Below are 19,372 nucleotides of genomic sequence, written 5' to 3'. Positions count from 1 at the left end.
TTTGGACCAATGTGGCGTACTTGCAACAAACTTTCGGAAGGGACATCCGCATATTTCTCGACATTGCAATGACATTGTGATAATCATAACTATGGACTGGACAAAATATGTCAGAATAGATGTGCATGAAGGCAAAGCAGCCTCACTAATTTCAGAAGCACCGAAAGTTATTTGATTTTGGAACATATAGCATCCATCCTAGCATCCAGGGTGAAAACTTTTTGAATTTGAAGATGAAGGTAAATTGTACTTAATTTGTCTTCCGGGAAACATGCAAGTATCTTCTGTTGCAGTACTAAATGGAAAAAAATGATATTTCTACAAAATAACAAAAATTGGGACATCTTCATCCTGTTCAAAAGTTTTCACCCCCTGGCTCTTAATGCATCATGTTTCCTTCTGGAGCATCAGTGAATGTTTGAACCTTCTTAGTTGTGTTTGAGTCCCTCAATTGTCCTCAGTGTGAAAAGATGGATCTCAAAAATCATACAGTCACTGCTGGAAAGGGTTCAAATATACAAAAGATGCTGGAAAACTGAAGAATCTGCAGGACATGGAGGATTTTTCTGAAGAACAGTGCTCAGTTTAACTCTTCAGAACAAACAAGGGACTCATGAACAACCATCACAAAAAAAAACAAAAAAAAAACAGTCGTGCATCATCCAGGTTACCACACACCGAATTAAGAACCAAGGGATCTCTCTTATTTTATTTTTTAAATGACTCACATTGTCACAGATTCTGCAAGTGGTTCACAAACTTTCATGTATATATATATATATATATATATATATATATATATATATATATATATATATATATATATGCAGTGATGGGCAGTAGCGTCGCTACAAGTAGTGACGCTACTAGTTTAGCTACATTTCTCAGTAGCGTGGCGGTAGCGTCACTGCTTTCTGAATCAAATAGCTTTTTGGTAGTTAAGCTCTTTTTTTGATCAAGTAGCGCGGTAGCGTCAACAAAAGCTAACGTTACATTTTCCAAAGAAAGCATTCTGAAACTCAAGCTCAAATCAGAAATATAACAGCTACGGATCACTGATCCTGGATCAGTAAGTGACGCCACAGACACTAAAGCTTGTAACGCCATTGGCTCCTCAAACTTTCAGTCAAACCTCATTATTCCTCAGATGAATATACCTCTTTCATCAATGAAGTGCGGCGCGCAGTTTAGAGCATCTCAGCTTGTTTGCTGTCTGAAGGTAATAAACAAACTATTGATTGAATAAGTACAGCGGTTTCTGTACTCAAAAAACACTATTTATAAAGGCTAATGCTTTTTTTGTTTGTTTGTTTGTTTTGTTTTTGTTTTTGAGGAGCGGAGAAGAGTTTCTCTATCATTTGTTGTCGAGTCACAGCAAGCGCTGAATCTTTCATAATATGATACTTTGGCCAAATAACAGAAAAAAAACTGAACGCCCATATAATGACAGAAAACTGGGGGAAACGGGACACGAGTCAGAAAAAAAAAAAAAAAAAACATTAAAATAACAAAAAAAAACAATCTCTGGTCAAAAGCTTTGTATTTGAACTTTAATTAATTTAATTAATATCTAATGACACATGCAACGGTGCAAATAAACATAGCCTATCTGTAGGCCTAAACATCTATATGTTAACACTATACAATACGATTTCATTAAAATACATTTGTTACATTATTAATTAATCTTTGTTAATGTTAGTTAATGAAAATACAGTCGTTCATTGGTAGTTCATGTTAGTTCAGTGCATTAACAAATGTTAATAATGCGTTAGTAAATGTTGAAATTAACATTAAGATAAATGCTGCAGAAGTATTGTTCATTCTTAGTTCACTCACTCCTAACCCTAACTAATGTTAACTACTGAACCTTATTGTGAAGTGTTACCATTTATATAAATGTATCTGTATACAATAAAGCCACAATACCAACTACCAATAGGAGGTTTCCGGCCGACAGCAAAAATGTATTTTGTCACAATTTGAGGTCAATCCGGCCCTGTATTTGATACTGATTATGTTGCCAAATTGGTTTGGAACAGCTGTCGAATAAACAATTAAACTGATGCCTGTCTATCAGCTTGACTGACAGTTTTATTGATCACTGAGAGAGCATTGACTTGGTATGATGTTGGTTCAATAGAATTAAAAAATGTTTTTTATTTTAAATAGCTTGGATGTAATAAACTACTTTTGCCATGTTGCCGTAGCTTAGCTTGCTACATTTCCTAGGGCTGTAGCTTTAGTGTAGTTAAGCTTCATTTAAAGAAGAGTAACTGTTAGCTTAGCTCACTACATTTTCCAAGTTGCCCAACACTGTGTATATATATATATATATATATATATATACGGGTCGTGTCAATTTAAAAAGAAAAAAATAGGGTCGCTCTTAAAAAAGTTTGAAAACCACTGCTGTATAATATTCTATAGCGCACAGTGCTAGGCTTGGTTTTTCTTAGTGTTAGGTTTTTTTATTTAAATAATTTATTTGTTAATTTAATACATTTTATAAATGCATGCATTTTAAAATTATTTAAATAATATTTATTTATTTAGTTCGTTTTAATTTATTTTAATCAAATTATTTTTTTTTCCTCCCAGACCCCAGTTTGAAAATCCCTGTCCTTCGATAATGCTGTTAATGATTCGATAATGTTTTTTGATGTGGTTAAAACTTTGGAAGCTCTGATTGGCTAGTTTTCTGGTGCTTCTAGCAAACCTTCAGTAGTTATTCCTTTACCATGCTTACAAATCATTTCCAGGCACTAGACGAATGAGTGTGTGTCCTTGTGTTTAATCGGGCTCTGAGGTATCTCTGCTTCTCCAGACTCACATTAACATTCCGTCACTGTCTATTGTGAGTCGTCGTCATAGCGACAGCGGAATGTTGAGGGAATGTCATTCCGGGCTTTTGACTCCGCCCCCCTCATGTCTGGACAAACAAATATTAATTGTGTAATGGCCATTTAAGCAGGCCCAAGAGTTTACCAATCTAAATTACTACCGCCCCCTTACATATGCAAACACAAAGCACATGCTGGCACTGCAAATATCATGTCTGCCTGAGAAATAACAGCATGCTGATCCAATTAGAAAGCCAAGCGCACTGCTAGCAGGTGATAATGCTGCATTGGTCAAGCTATCATTAATGACCAGCACATGAGGTGTAGCTGCCGCTTCTGATCATTAATTTACACCTTAAAACACTGCGGTACATAATGCATGAATGTATGAAGAGCGCTGCTAGATTAAGCACAACAAAATAACACGTTGATAAATCATAAGTAGATCCGCATGGAATCTGCACACTTCTTTTCACAGTTTCTGCACTAATTATTGGGGAAAATCTGGCAAATGGATCTACATATGCTGTGAAAAGGAGCTGATGTTGCTAGTGTTTAAAGCACATGTTCAATAAACAAGCAGTTCATGTCTAAAACTTGTTCAATTTCTCTGGATGCAGATTTTATGCGTGACTTGGCACTTTCCCAAAATTTAGTGCACTACTTAGGCAGAATCCTAACTGAAATGAGCCTTCATAAGTGCCTGATTTGTAGCAGTATATGTAACATATGATGCTACTGTAGTTCTGGGTCAAACAAGGTATTATCCAGGAAAGCAATAAGCATAATATTGTTGCTTACTTTCTGATACAGCTTTGGATCTGGAACTGTCTAGATAGGCAGCTCACTAGGTTTTAGAACGGAAATTTCAGTTAAATTCAATTAGTGTATTTATGGAGAGAGACTCATACTGGTTGTATAAATACTCTGTTGCCTCAGTAAGACTGATTTGGGACAAGATTCAACACAGCAGTGAAATTTCCAAATACATTTTTTTTCAGATTTAATTATTTCGTGCTCTTGCGCTCTCTCTCGTCATTTTATTTTTTCTGGATTTTTTAATGGCAAAATTAAATTTTAGTAACCAAAAAACATATAATTAATTAAAATAATGGAACTAATATGATTTATTATTATTATTATTAAGGCCACGTGTAATCAGTTTTTATTTTTTTCCCAATTTCTGTTTTATTTTATAACATTTTTCTATTTTATCAACCATTACTGATTATATTTAAAGGGTTAAATTCAACTAAAGTGTAATTATTAAGATTTATTCTCATGTACAGATAGACTGTATTTCCTTGGTAAGACTGATCTGAGAACAGATTCATCACAACAGTGTAATTTCCTCAGTGCTGAGCTGATATTACAAATATACTTCAATATAATGCAATGAAGTGTGAATCAGACTCGTAATATAATGCACCGTAATGTGTTGTAATATAATCCATTAGACTGTATCCCACTGCATTATCCAGCAGTTCGACATATATAAACTGCCTCAAGACAAGGACTTCATAGTGACCAGAGACAGATTCTGCTCATTCTCACTCAGTAATGTCTGTGAATGTGGCAGACGGACTGCTTCAGAAGGACTGGCAGTGAGTTGAGCTCATTACGTGGCTGTGATTGGTCACCCGCAGCATTCGGCCCGCCAATATTTTTGGATAATGATGCTAAACTGTAGCTGCTAAATTGACCATTGTCCCCCCTCAAATGATTTCCTAAAGAGCTGTGTGAGTTTCCATTCGTGTCACTCCACGCTCTCTTTCCCCTCACGTAATAAAATAATTTCAACATGAATCAATAATTCATATCTGCTTATTTATGTGGTAAGCACTCTTGTAATAAATGAGGAAATGTGCAGTCAGCTAGTCATTAGCACAACATAAAGCCTTTCAAGGTTATATGAGAAAACTCAGATTATATATAATGTACTCCTTCATAAATGATAAATAAAATTTGTAATGGGTCGAAGATGACACAATAAACGTCTAATACAGCTTTGTTTGTTTCTTTTTCCCTCTGTACACTAGAATGTGTCCTGTTTATTTATTTTTTCAGAGCAATCTTAAAATTAAACTTTATCAACTTTAGTATGATCACTTTTACTTTTATATATTTTAATAAGTACAGCTCAGAATATGTTGTTTTATTTTTACTTAAATATGTGTTGCACTGAATGACAATGGAACATTATTTCATCCATATTTTGACATTTTATTTGTAAGTTATTTGAAACATTAAAGTAGAAGTTTAACCACTTTTTAAAATCACTTTTCTAAATTTAATATGATACAAACACCAAAATGGGAAACAAAAGTGATTTTATATGTATAATTTAGATTAGATTTTTTCATTTTTAATGAACACCCTTATTCATCAAGGCTGCATTAAATTGATAAAAAGTAAGTGACAGTAAAGACATTTATAAGGTTACAAAAGATTTCTGTTTCAAATAAATCCTGTTCTTTTGAACTTTCCGTTTGACAAAGAATCCTGAAAAATAAAATGTATCACAGTTTCCACAAAAATATGTTTATGTGTGATGATTATGTGAATGATTTGTGAAGGATCATGTGACACTGAAGACTGGAGTAATGATGCTGAAAATCCAGCTTTGCATCGATGGAAGAAATTGCATTTTACAATATAGTCACATAGAAAACAGTTACTTTAAATTCTAATAATATTTCACAGTATTGCTGGTTTTGCTATATTTCTGATCAAATAAATGCAGCCTTGATGAGCATAGGAGTCTTCTTTCAAAAAGCTCCACAAACATACAGACATTTATCAAATCTCAGATATTGTCACTGATCTGTTAAAGTGCTTCTGTCAGCCATGAGATACAGACAGAGATCATGTCTGTTTATCATCGTCAGATGATCACACTTCACACTTTCTATGAGATATTGACATTTTGAGTGTGAACAGAAGTGACATTACAGACATCTTTTGTCACTTTCTTATCTCCAGCATGTGCATGTGTGTTATATCTGATCAGCCGGTGTTGTGTAAGATTTCATCTCCTTGTAAAATCCCTTTCGGATTCAAGTATTAGCTGTTTGTAATGTCGCTCACATCTTGACTGGGCCATTGGCACAAGGCTGCAGATAATCAGAACTAACTTAGTACGCTAATTGATGAGTTTCTAACTGTAGGGAATACAGGACGGCAGGTTAGTTTTGCAGGGTAATCAGATCAGTTATCATACTACACAAGATAAATCTTTAATTTGGCCACTTATTGAATCAGATGATGTGTCATATATAATTTAAAATACATTTAATTGCTGTATTTTTATAATATGCATTACATAAATCATAGTCTTACTGTAGGATTTCCAATCAGGTGCTAAATAACAAGTTTAACATCCAGAAATTCTACTATACACTAGTAATATATTTCTCATTCAGAACATGCTGATTTCATATTCATTGCTGTCTTTTTGCATTTTAATGTTCACAGAAACTAGTCCATATCATGATTTGATGATTCATTTTATTTTTTTTATTCACGGAAATTTGCCAAATTCCGTGACATTCAGTCTATGCCTGGATTCCACGATGCCGTTCATGTTTTCCACATTACAGAAATCATAGGGCCCAACAAAAGCAAAAAAATAAAATAAATAAAAATATATTTCTGACATTCCCCACTGATTTTCTCTTGTTCTCTTTGTAGCATTAAACCCAGGAAAGGAAATCCCCCACATAAGCGTTGGATGGGAGCTGTGAATCATGGGAAATGTAGGCCATGTCCTGTAGTTCACTCCAGCTTGGTGTGCGGCTCTGACGGACACACATACTCCTCAAAGGTGAGATATTCATCACTGTTTACATTGAGTTGAATGAGCTGATCCCATGACTTACCAATAAGAACTTACTTTAGTTTAGTTTAGTTTAAATTTAGTTTAGTTGATTTAGTGATTTATAAAGTACATTTAAAAATAAGAGATGTTGAATCCAAAGCGCTGTTCAGGAAACATAAAGCAGAATTAAAACAAAATAAAAGACTAGACAATATTGAAAACACAACCAGATGGAAAAATGAAAAATGTACACCCTCAAGAAGAACTAAAACACAAAGAATACAAATTGGTCTTTAAATAGAATGTGAACATAGAAATATGCAGCCACCAAGAAAGCCTGGTCACCTTTAGCTTTAAAATGAAAAAATGAGGAACTGAGAGTAGTAATTGAGTAGATCAGTGATCCTCAAATCTGGCCCGTGAGATCCACTTTCCTGCAGAGTTTAGAACCAACCCTGATCAAACTCACCTACCTGTACCTCACGTACATTAGAGGAGAGGGAACCAAGATTATTGATAATGTCAGAGGTCAGAACCGATGGGCCAAAGATGATTATTTTTGTCATTGTTTAGCTGCAAAAAATTCACATCCATCCAATATTTTATGTCATGCAGACAATCAAACAAACTGTTATCTTTGGAAGATAAAAGTGTCGTCGGCATAGAAATTATAGGACAAGTTGTGTCTCTGAATAATATGACCTAGAGGACCTAGAGGAAGCATATATAATGCAAAAAGAAGAGGACCTAAAATGGAACCCTGCAGAACACCATAAGAGATTTGAGCACGAGATGAGAAACATTCCTCTACATTAACAGAAAAAGTCCTCTCCTTAAGGTAAGAGGTAAACCACTCAAGCACAGACCCCTGAAACCCAGATACATGATTGAGTTTTTATAAAAGGATATCATGATCTACTGTGTCAAATGCTGCACTTACATCAAGCAGGATTAAAATACAGCTCAACCAGAGTCAAGAGTGAGTAAAATGTCATTGGTAACCTTCAGCAACGCAGATTCAGTACTGTCACTTCCTAAAACCAGACTCAAAATAATAATCAAAAGTACCAAAAACGCTCAGGTAAGATGAAATTTGAGAGTAGACAACTTTTTCCAAGACTTTTGAAATAAAATATTTCCATGCTTATTCATAAAATTCTGATCAAGATGATGCTTTTTCAACAGTGATTGTAGTATAGCATGTTTAAAGTGTCTGGAACCCTCCCATTGACTAGATAACTATTAATAATAGAAGTCACAATTGGACTCAGCTGTAAAAGCCTCTTTAAAAATGTGTGAAGGCAGAATGTCAGAAGGGCAGGAAAAGGGTTTCATAATCGAAACAATATCACACTATCTAATTGCGACTCATTTCCGTGTTTGATTAAATGTAAAGTGTGTTTGTGTTGAGGTTCAGGTGAGATACGATGCAATCTGATCGGAGAAATTTAGCCTGAACACTATCAGGCGCAGGATCGTTGTGTCCCAACGAGGAGAGAGTCACCTTTAAATTCCAATATCAGCGCAGAGCTCTCTCTCTCTGCTGGTGTAAATGATGCAGTGTTTGGTGATGGATGGTTAGGTGGATGAACTGTGTCCGCTGTTGATATTGGATTCTTGAGTCCTGCGCAATCCCCCCTCCGGCTCGAGAACAGAGAGGAAAACCTGAACCTCCAGCAAAACCTGTGCCTCCCATCTGTGACCGCACCACTTTAACCCCGCCCACACCATTTCCTTCCCTTCAGCTAGAATGAAATCAGATGTGAGAGATGGAGTGAGAGAGAGACTTGGTCTGAACAGATAGAGCAGAGAAATGAACAGCGCCTGGACTGGGTAGATATGCGAATGGCTGTTCTGATATTTTCAGCTGTAGAATCAGTAACACTATATTTAGAATGATTATCATAAATAGAAACACCATGGTCTAATTATGTTCAGATGAATGATGGTAATTTTCATAAGACAAAACCAAAATTACATTTTTATGCACCATTAAAACAAACTGAAACTAGACTTAAATAGAAAACCAGCATATGAAATATAATATTAAAGCTCCATGAACCACTAAAAATAATAAATAAATAAATAGACTCAAAAATAAAATAATAAAATAAATAAAAATGTTCAAGCTGTAATTACTCTGCATCACAGTTGTTTTATTGTGTATTAACTATATCTATATGGATGAACAACACAGTCTCACTCCCAACCCGTCACATATTGATGCTTGGTCAGTACTCTTTGGCGTCGCATTTTTCAACTTGCAGGGTCCTCCATTGCTTTAAATAAGAAACCCTTAGCATCAATATGCCGACACAAAAGGCTTATCGTCATGATTAAATTATATATTGGGCAATAATATTAGACGCGATCGCCTTCTCCGTCCGCCGTTAAGCTCTTCATGTGTGCTGTCTCTGTGTGCGAATTCAAAAAATGCTGCTAGAAGAAGCCTTACATTAGCAATTGGCACTTGAGTGTCTCGTGACCGATTGCATCATTCTACGGGAGTATCTTTTTGAATGAGATGTGAGCGCGTTAACAGAGCGGGATCATTTTCAGCGATTAAAACCTTATGTTTTACTCTCTTCTTCGCATAAAGATATCGTATGGCTTCAGAAGACTTGGAATGCAAAACGACATGTTTGTAATGCTTTTATACTGCTTGTTTATGGTTGTTTTTTGCAATAAATATCTGTAGGTTTAGGGTAGGGGTGGGGTTACGTGCTCTAATGAAAGTATAATTTTATATAAAATTATTTATATTTAATACAAATGCATGAAAACCATTAAATTAAGACAAACAACTGAAAACAATGGAGGACCCTGTGCGTTGAAAAATGATGCTAAAAGCGAAGTCCCCTGTTCAGTGCTTCGGATCAACACAAATGCATTCAGAGAAAGAAGTGAATCACATCTGGCAAAGAAAAACTAGAAATCAATGTTTTCTGACATACTCCAAGACGCCAAGGGGTCCTGACCAAGCATCAATATATGACGAGTTGGGAGTGAGACCATGTTGGGATGAATGATGGATAGATGTCAAATCAGTAACACTATACAGTATATAGAAAACATTATTATAAACAAAAAAAAACATACTGACAGAATATTTTCAGACAAATTACAGTCATTTTCATAAGAAATTTAAATCTTTATGTACCATTAAAACAAACTGAAACTCGACCTAAATGAATAATCGGCATACTAAAAATAAAATTAAATACCAAATTAAAGCTTCATCCACCATTAAACTAACTAGACTGAAACAGAAATATATATACATATGATACATATTTGTTTTGTAATGGATGGATAAATAAATGTAGAATCAGTAGCACTATATAGAGAAAAAATATCACAAACAAAACCATCCCCTGACAGTATTTTCAGACAAATGACAGTAAATTTCATAAGATAAAATCAAAATCAAAGCTTTATGCACTATTAAAACTAAAACTACCAGCATACAAAATAATATTAAAAAACAAACATTTATAATTACCCCATACAGACTTGTTTTATACTGTATTTATTTACTATTTGGTTTTCTAGTATATTATTTACTATCTATGCTATCTGGATGGATGAAGTCACATTCAGGTCACATTATGAAAATAAAATGGGTTGTAAAAGCTGTTTCATGTTGTTTGCTTGTATTATAAAATGGAGTATGTCAGAAAACATTGATTTCTAGTGTTTTCTTCGCCAGATGTGATTCACTTCTTTCTCTGAATGCATTTGTGTTGATCTGAAGCACTGAACAGGCTCTTTACTGAACAAAAGCTCATTCAGTGGTAAAATAAGATGCAAGTCTGAAATTGGTGGATTATTGTTCATTGATATGCACACAAACAGTGTTTGAATGCCGTGTGTTGTTCAGGTGAGTCTGTTGTTGAGATTTTAAAGGTTATTGGAAGGTTTAAACACTCATCAGGATGAAAAAAAGTAAATAAAGCACCACAGCCATGTCACAGATTTATTTATTTATTTCTCTTTATTCTCCATCATTATGGAATTATTTGCAGCACAGCAGCAAATGGCCTTAAAGGAATAGTTCAGTCCCCCTCTCTCATGGGAACAGATTTTGAGAAATGTAGCATTGCATCACTTACTTCACCAATGGATCCTTTGCGGTGAATGGGTGCCGTTAGAATGAGTATACAACAGGGGATGGGGAAGTGTTATTATGGATTATAGACTCATATATTTTCCAGAAGCAAGAGTTTGAGGTTGAAAACATCTTAATGATGCCATTGTCTCTTACAAACATGCAGCTTTTCACTTCACAAGATATTAATTGATGGACTGGATTCATCTGAATTACTTGTGGATTATTGTGATGTTTTTATCAGCTGTTTGGACTCTCATTCTGATGGCACCCATTCACTCATTCTATTCCATAAGCTCACATTTTCAACATTCTGATGTCTCGATATTAATCAACAGGACTGTCTGCTGTTTATTTAATTGATTTTGCTTTGATAAATAATGAAGTATTACACTTGATTAAGCATTATAGTCTGATAGTCTAATCATGACATCATCTTTAATTAAAAGCCAAAGAACACAGCAGATTTTACACCGTTTCTGTGTGATCAGATCTGACGAACACAATCGCCTCACTTCAAAGAAATTCAAATCTTGTCATCTTAATTTGATAACTCGCATTTTTCTCCTGGCTGAGGAAACAGACTCATTTCACGAGTGATAAAACTCAATGCTTGGGCTGTGACGGTTAAATGCGATAATGTCTCCAAATGCACTACCCAGAATCCTCTCTGCTCTTCCACAGTGTAAACTTGAGTTCCAGGCCTGCAGCACGAGCAAGAGAATCTCTGTGAAGTGTGAGGGTCCGTGTCCCTGCCTGCCAGGACAGGAAGTCATCAAACCACACGCAGAGAAGAACGGTGAGTTATTTCCTGTTTGTTAGGATGTAGATCCTGTCTGCATCGTCATATTGTAGATGATGAAATCTGATCTGTTTTAGGTCAATATTTGCCTTTGATTTCTATATTATATACAGTGCTGCTTGAAAGTTTATGAACCCCTTGCAGAAAATGTGAGTAATTTTAACAAAATAAGAGATACAAAATGCATGTTATTTTTCATTTAGTAGTGTCCTGAGTAAGCTATTTTACATAAAAGATGTTTACATATAGTCCACAAGACCAAAAAAATAGCTGAAATTATTAAAATAACCCCCTTCAAAAGTTTGGGAACCCTTGGTTCTTAATACTGTGTGTGGTAACCTGGATGATCCACGACTGTTTTTTTGTTTTGTGATGGTTGTTCATGAGTCCCTTGTTTGTTCTGAAGAGTTAAACTGAGCACTGTTCTTCAGAAAAATCCTCCATGTCCTGCAGATTCTTCAGTTTTCCAGCATGTTTTGCATATTTGAACCCTTTCCAGCAGTGACTGTATGATTTTGAGATCCATCTTTTCACACTGAGGACAATTGAGGGACGCAAACACAACTATTAAAAAAGGTTCAAACATTCACTGATGCTCCTGAAGGAAACACGATGCATTAAGAGCCGGGGGTGAAAACTGTTTTGAATTTGAAGATCAAGGTAAATTGTACTTAATTTGTCTTCCAGGAAACATGCAAGTATCTTCTGTTGCTTCCGAAGGGCAGTACTAAATGGAAAAAAATTATATTTCTACAAAATAAGAAAAATTTGGACATCTTCATCCTGTTCAAAAGTTTTCACCCCCCAGCTCTTAATGCATCGTGTTTCCTTCTGTTAGCTGTGTTTGAGTCCCTCAATTGTCCTCAGTGTGAAAAGATGGATCTCAAAATCATACAGTCGCTCAGGGGCGGATCACCCCAGAATTATCACAGAATAAAATATAAATGTAAGCAGTGTTTCATGTGCTACTTTTCAGCCGCGGCGATGACAGCGCACGATGGTGCACGATGGTTGCACGCGCACGCAGCGCGCCCAGTGTAGTCGGCTTCATTAACAAATGACTCTTATGAACCAGTTCTTTTTGAGTTAAAAACACAAAGCGCAGCCCATTCACTAACAAATTGTTTTTACATGTGTTCGTGCATCTGCTTCTCGGTTTATTCAGAAGTCCTCTGAGAAATCTAATCCCGTCCGGATATGTCTAAGATTCATCCCGTAATTGTTTGGTGATCCGATTCTCCGACCGCTCGCTCCACTTTCATCATGGATATAGAGGCCTTTCTGCCATATCGGACGAAACAATAACATAAAATCAATAAGAAGATTCCGATCACGAAAACTAATAGCAGAGATAGGTAAGAATCTTGTATTGCAGTTTTCTCAATTGCTAAAATAATAACTGATTTTAGTTGGCCCATTTTCCCAAACCATTAATTCAGTTCTCAAAACACAGACACATTTCTCAAAAAGTTTAACAATGAGTAAGTTAAACATTAGGTAGCAAAACTGATGACACCAATCAGAATCTGCATCCTAACAACGGAGAGAGGAGAGAGCTGAACGAATAACATGGGTTTTATACTTACTTATATTCAGTATAATCACAGTACAGTACCAGTACATTAGATGATGAGAATTTCACTCTTCTATATGTATAGTAAACTGTAGCACATGTTGTACACCTTCAAACATGTGACTGTCAAATTTGATTTGTAACCATTTTTTATGTGTACTGCTTGTTTGCAGAACTGAGAAATGAGAGATACAGCTAGTCTTGTGTCAGGAGACCAGGAAACTGCTATAGTATTGTAAACGGTAATGAAATTTGATCAACTGTGCAGAGTATGCTGATTTAATTTTTATTTTTGTACCGTACTGTATTGTGGTGCATACCACGTTCATATATACAATTCTTTGGTATTTGAACTTTTCTAGTGTTTTTCATCCACTGCAAGATTACTTTACAGTAGTAAAATGAAAATGATCTGTTCCCAAAAGTTCATTGCTGAATTATTATTATTATTATCTGTAATTTAATTTATGTTGTATACTGTAATAGACATTGAGCTGCAAAAATAATTCCAGAATCCTAAGAGTTGTTTGTTAAGTGTTATTGATCTCATGAGTGTTCACTGGGCAGGAAAGTCATCTGTGTATTTGAGTTGTAAGCATTTAAGAGTACCTGTAATAACTAGACTGAAAAGTTTGAAAGACAAATGTATTCTGGCTTGTCTTAAGTCTTGTTTAAGAAACATAAATAGTTTGGTCAGTTAAATGTTCTAGATGTTTGCTAAAGTGTTGCTAGTTGGTTGCTAGGATACTCTGGGTGGTTGCTAGGCTCTTGCTATGCAGTTGCTGGGGTGTTGCTAGACTATTGATAGTGTGTTCTGGGTGATTACAGACATTCCCACCTCTGGTAATAACAGAAAATCAAACATTGTTTTCAAAACTGATCCAGTTTCAATGCTTTGATATTATTGTATTTCTTTCTAATGTTAAGAAATTCAAAAGTGTTACTCTTAAACTTGCACTAAAACGTGATTTATACCATCTACAGGGGTGCAAACTTGTCACCTTTCGGCGAAATTCGCCGTTTTCACCTTGAAATAGGTCATTCACGTGAATCGTGTAGATCTGTACAAAAAATTTAATTGGGGGTTTGGGGGTCGTATCTGCGTGTCATCTGTGTCACGTCACCTGTAGCGTTTTTTCCCCTGTTGGCAAAGGAATGGACCCGCCCTACTCTGCCTCTGATTGGCTTACCTTAATGTCCTTTCCCTCAACCAACCAATCTCACTCCTGAAGCCTAACTTTTAGACGCTGCAGGCATGCTATCCATATTTCCAGAGGCTACGTAAAACGTGTAGGAACAAGCTAACGGCAAGCAACTTATGACCGAATGAAGAATGTGCATCAGTGTGTTTTTTCTTTTTTCCGTTTTATTTCATTTATGAAGGTGATGTAAACTGAATAATTATATATTCTATTATAAGTATATAATAATATTGTGTGTAGGCTATGTAACTTATATAGTTTTCATTTTATTAATTTCGACAACTTTACCGACACTGCATATGGTCTTTGGCTGCGTCCATTGCATCCGACACGTTTTTTCACGGACACGCCGCCAAATCTGAAACTCGGGGCTTAAAGAAAATTTCAAGTTTGCCACTCGTAATAACGACTTTGTGGTGGCGTTCATGTGCGTTCAACTCGTACATGTATCTGACATGACTGTAACAGCCTATTTCAAGACGGAGAAACACCTCGCATTTAGCCCGTCAGCTGCTTCAATAATTCGAGTGCTGAAATAAAGATTTACAGTGGTTTATTTGCCCTGATTAAGTTCATGTATCTTAACAACAGTCCTTGTTGAGTTGTCGCTCAAACGTCTTTTAATCATATAAAGATGTTTATCCTTGAATGGTGCACTGCAAAAAATGATTTGAGAATGTTTTTGTCTTGTTTCTAGTCCAAATACTAGGACTATGACTTATTTTTTTTCTGGAAAAAAACATTATTTGATTTAAGAATTATTAGACTAATTATTAGACTAGAATTATTAGATTATTTGGACTGGAAACAAGACAGAAAAATGTAAGAAAAGCATTTTTAGCAGTGTGTAACATTTTCTCCCTATAAAGCACTTTGACTTGCCATTGTGTGTGAAATGTGCTATGTGAATTATGTCAATTAACTTGCCCTTAGTTGTCCTTGTTGGGGTTGTCACCTTTTTCACCCCTGACGAGTTTGCACCCCTGATCTAAGTAGCCTATGTAATATTAATAGAACCGCATGTCTTCTTTAATGACACAAGCTCAGAAACATTTACAACCTGTTGAAGTTTTTTATATTGTGTATTGACTTGGTGCCATGATGGATATTGAAATGTTGTTATTTATTTTTCATTTTAAACAGTATAGATGATTACTTAATGGTAATGCAATATTTGTGAACACAACTGTGCGTGTCAGACAATAAATCCCCACAAAATATGCATGGGGGCTCGCTTTGGTGTTGCCACCCCTCATAGACCCCATGCCACCCCTTTGCCACCCTAAAAATTATTTTCTAGATCCGCCCCTGCAGTCACTGGAGGATTTTTCTGAAGAACAGTGCTCAGTTTAACTGTTCAGAACAAACAAGGGACTCATGAACAACCATCACAAAACAAAAAAACAGTCGTGGATCATCCAGGTTACCACACACCGTATTAAGAACCAAGGGTTCCCAAACTTTTGAAGGGGGTTATTTTAATAATTTCAGCTATTTTTTGGTCTTGTGAACTAAATGTAAACATCTTTTATGTAAAATATCTTACTCAGGACACTACTAAATAAAAAATAACATGTATTTTGTATGATCTCTCTTATTTTGTTAAAATTACTCACATTTTCACAGATTCTGCAAGGGGTTCACAAACATTCAAGCAGCACTGTATAAGGGACTCTCAACAATTTTTGTAACCTTGATTCATTACATTTCACTACCCGTGAGATTTTAAGTTAATATTTCTAAAATATGACAAAACTTTTGCCTGCTCACGGTACTTTGATGTTGGTAAATGGTCACCTAACATGCAGGAAAACGAACTAAAGGGATAGTTCACCCAAAAATGTAAATTATGTCATTAATCACTCAAACTCATGTCTTTCCAAACCTGTAAGACCTTCGTTCATCTTCAGAACACAAATTAAGACATTTTTGATGAATTCCGAGAGCTCTCCGACCCTCCCATAGACAGCAAGGATCCTATCAAAATCAAGGCTCAGAAACATAGCAAGGACATCGTTAAAATAATCCATGTGACATCAGTGGTTCAACTGTAATTTTATGAAGCTACAAGCATACTTGGAAAACAATAACAACTTTATTCAACAATTTGTCTCCTCCGTGTCACCCTATAGCGCCATTTTGGAGAGTATCACATACGTAAATAACATATGCCTTGCTGTCTATGGGAGGGTCTTACGGGTTTGGAACGACATGAGGGTGAGTAATTAATGACAGAATTTTAATTTTTGGGTGAACTATCCCTTTAGATATTTTATCTTTTTGCTGTGAGTTTTTCATTATTTTTTTTTATTTTTATTTTAGAATGACTTAATTCAATCATAAAATGTAATTTTAAATTTTCATGATTTAATTCAATTTACTAAATTATTCATTTTCCCATCAATTCAATTTAAATATACTTGAGATGCAAAATGATGTTGAATGTTGCCAATAGTGTTAGAAAAATAAACTTTGTTTTCCCTTTGAATGAAAGGGAATTTCTGACCTCACTGGAAAAATTTTTGCATGGTCAACTCTGATAAATCACTTAATTCTAACACATTCTCCGTTTAAATAAGAGCAGCTGTGATTGTGGAAAGGCAGGATTTTGCCTCTTTTTGTGGTTGACATTTTGATGCAAGGCAGAAACTGATTTTCTTCCTCAGTATTTATGTCTTGTTTTTCAGAATAAATACTGTATCTATTAGATATATTATTATTAACCAAAAAAAAAAAAATCTGATTTAAGATATTATGTTTAGATACTATCTATACTATCTATCTATACTATTTGTTTTTGTTAAGCATAAACTCACTTAATTAGGATGATTTTTTCTTAAAGAAAACATCTTTGTATTGTTTGTCATTGCACATCTCAAGTAAATATATCTTGATTTAAGAATTATTCAATATTTTTACTGGAAGACAAGATAAAACTATTAAGAAAGAACTGCACATTTTGGTACTGTATTTTACACATTCATGCATACGCAGTGTCTGAAATCACTCACTAATTCACTAAACAGCAGATGCTTCATAGTTTAATATATAGGGAAAGAATGTATAGAGTCATTACTGAACACTTTTTGTGAGGTTACATATTGGTCACACTCTGAATGAAGGGAATAAAACTTAGAAAACTTAAAAAATCAGACCACATCGGATCAGATTCTAATTGAATATGAAATGACCTGTGAATGTGGTTTGGATGGGGTTTGTGAAAGCTGCATTTGGTGTGTTTTTGCTGTTTAGACCACAGAAAAATAAACGCATTTGAGTTGGACACGCCAAAACATTTTTGCTGCCTGTCTGAACAAACCATAAGAGACGCATGAAAAAAGCCTCGAGAAAGAAAAACACTCAGATGCAAGATGATTTTTAAAGTGTGTGTGTGTGTGTGTGTGTTTCCTGAGGGGAAAGAGAATAGTGAATTTAGAGTTTTGGGAACAACACTGGACATCACAAAGACAAGCTCTCAGGAGGAATAAACACAGAAAAATGTTTGTTAATGTGAATTTCAGATGTTTTATTATTCATAGGAAAGAAACATCTTAAATTAGATCTGTTTAATACTTAACTTCCAGATTAAATGGAGATACAGTCTCCTGCGTCTGAAATGTTTTACCCTGAGAAAAGAGCCCATAATCTTTCACGTGTCTCCTCCAGAGTTTTGCAAGAATCTCATGCAAAGTCTAAGAATGAACTCACATTTCTCATCAAATGATTGATGAGCTGCACTTCACATTCATTTTATCAACCAATGACACATTTTGGTCTCTTACAGGAGAAACATTTGAGATAAAGATGATACAAGGGCTCAGTTGACAGTATTGACTAATCAAGCTTAATTTTAATGTTGATTCTTAAATCCCAAGATTGATACTGTTGTCAGTTGACTCATGAACCAAACTTAACTAAACATCACAATAAGCTTTGTGCTGTGATATGAAACAAAGACTCAGCTTTCAATTCTGTGACTTTTATCAAAAAATAAAATAAAATAAAAATAAAATAAATATATATATATATATATATATATATATATATATATATATATATAAATGTGGTTTTGACGCTCTTTAATGTAGCTTGAAAGATCATTGTAGACGTGAACGATCATCTCTACGTCTTTATCACTAGTTATAGCACCAAATAAACATTTGCTCAGAAGCAAAAAAAAAAAAACAGAACAACTTACTGAATTTACTGTGAAATCTGTTTCAGCCGCTGAAAGATAAATAAAACAGCTTGTAAACAATAATGTCATGTAACATTATATTTATCTCAGAAATACTCCACAGAGGAGCATTTTGATAAATATATGCACTGTATTACAGTGTATTTTTTCCAGTGTAAATTATTGTATGTAAAAAAAAAAAAATCATAAGCCGTTTTAGATGAGTTTTTTCCTTAAAGAAAATTGACATGTATTTGATATATTTCCAAATTAATCGAATCAAGATCAGAACCAAATTGAATCAAGAGCTTGTGAATCAAAATAAAGTTGAATTGTGGAATCTGTCGATAGTCTTGATACTTACATTAAACTTGTCTGAGGATTGAAACATAATAGCATATATAATTGCATATATCATTAAAAAAACTGCCTAATGTGCAATTTAAATGTTATTCATCTCAAAATAAATAGAAATAAATCAGAAAAAAACACCTTAGTTGAGAGATTTTTTCCTAAGAAAAACTGACATGTATCTGATACATTTGCAAATTAATTGATATTGAATTGAAAAGAGTTTATGAATCTGAATCAAGAAATTGCAAATCAAAATGAATCAAGAACTTGTGAATCAGAACCAAATTGAATCAAGCGCTTATGAATCAGAATCAAAATGAATCAAGCACTAGTGAATCAGAATCAGATTGAATCAAGAGCTTGTGAATTGCATTCATATTGTGAATATTGTGTCAATATCCAGCCTTAGATCCCTCATATATCCTGAGTGCTGAATGAGCAACTCTGAGAAGTGAAGTTTTCCTCCTGAAATGTTTTGATGCCATCAGTGTTATTT

General features: G+C 34.7%; 1 protein-coding gene across 2 annotated transcripts in view; it reads left to right on the top strand.

The window, feature by feature from the left end:
• The window catches only part of spock1 (SPARC (osteonectin), cwcv and kazal like domains proteoglycan 1), a 244,474-nt gene that overhangs the window by 194,696 nt on the left and 30,406 nt on the right, over positions 1-19,372 (top strand). For both annotated transcript variants that reach the window (XM_058798033.1, XM_058798031.1), the window contains exons 6-7: positions 6,534-6,666; positions 11,453-11,567. In XM_058798033.1, coding sequence (XP_058654016.1) covers positions 6,534-6,666; positions 11,453-11,567 — 248 coding nt within the window. The remainder of the gene's footprint in view (positions 1-6,533; positions 6,667-11,452; positions 11,568-19,372) is intronic.

This window comes from Onychostoma macrolepis, chromosome 14 (genome assembly GCF_012432095.1).
Source record: "Onychostoma macrolepis isolate SWU-2019 chromosome 14, ASM1243209v1, whole genome shotgun sequence".
Lineage (NCBI taxonomy): Eukaryota > Metazoa > Chordata > Actinopteri > Cypriniformes > Cyprinidae > Onychostoma > Onychostoma macrolepis.
Note: the sequence above shows the minus strand (reverse complement) of the source record. Positions and strands in the feature narration are given on the sequence as shown.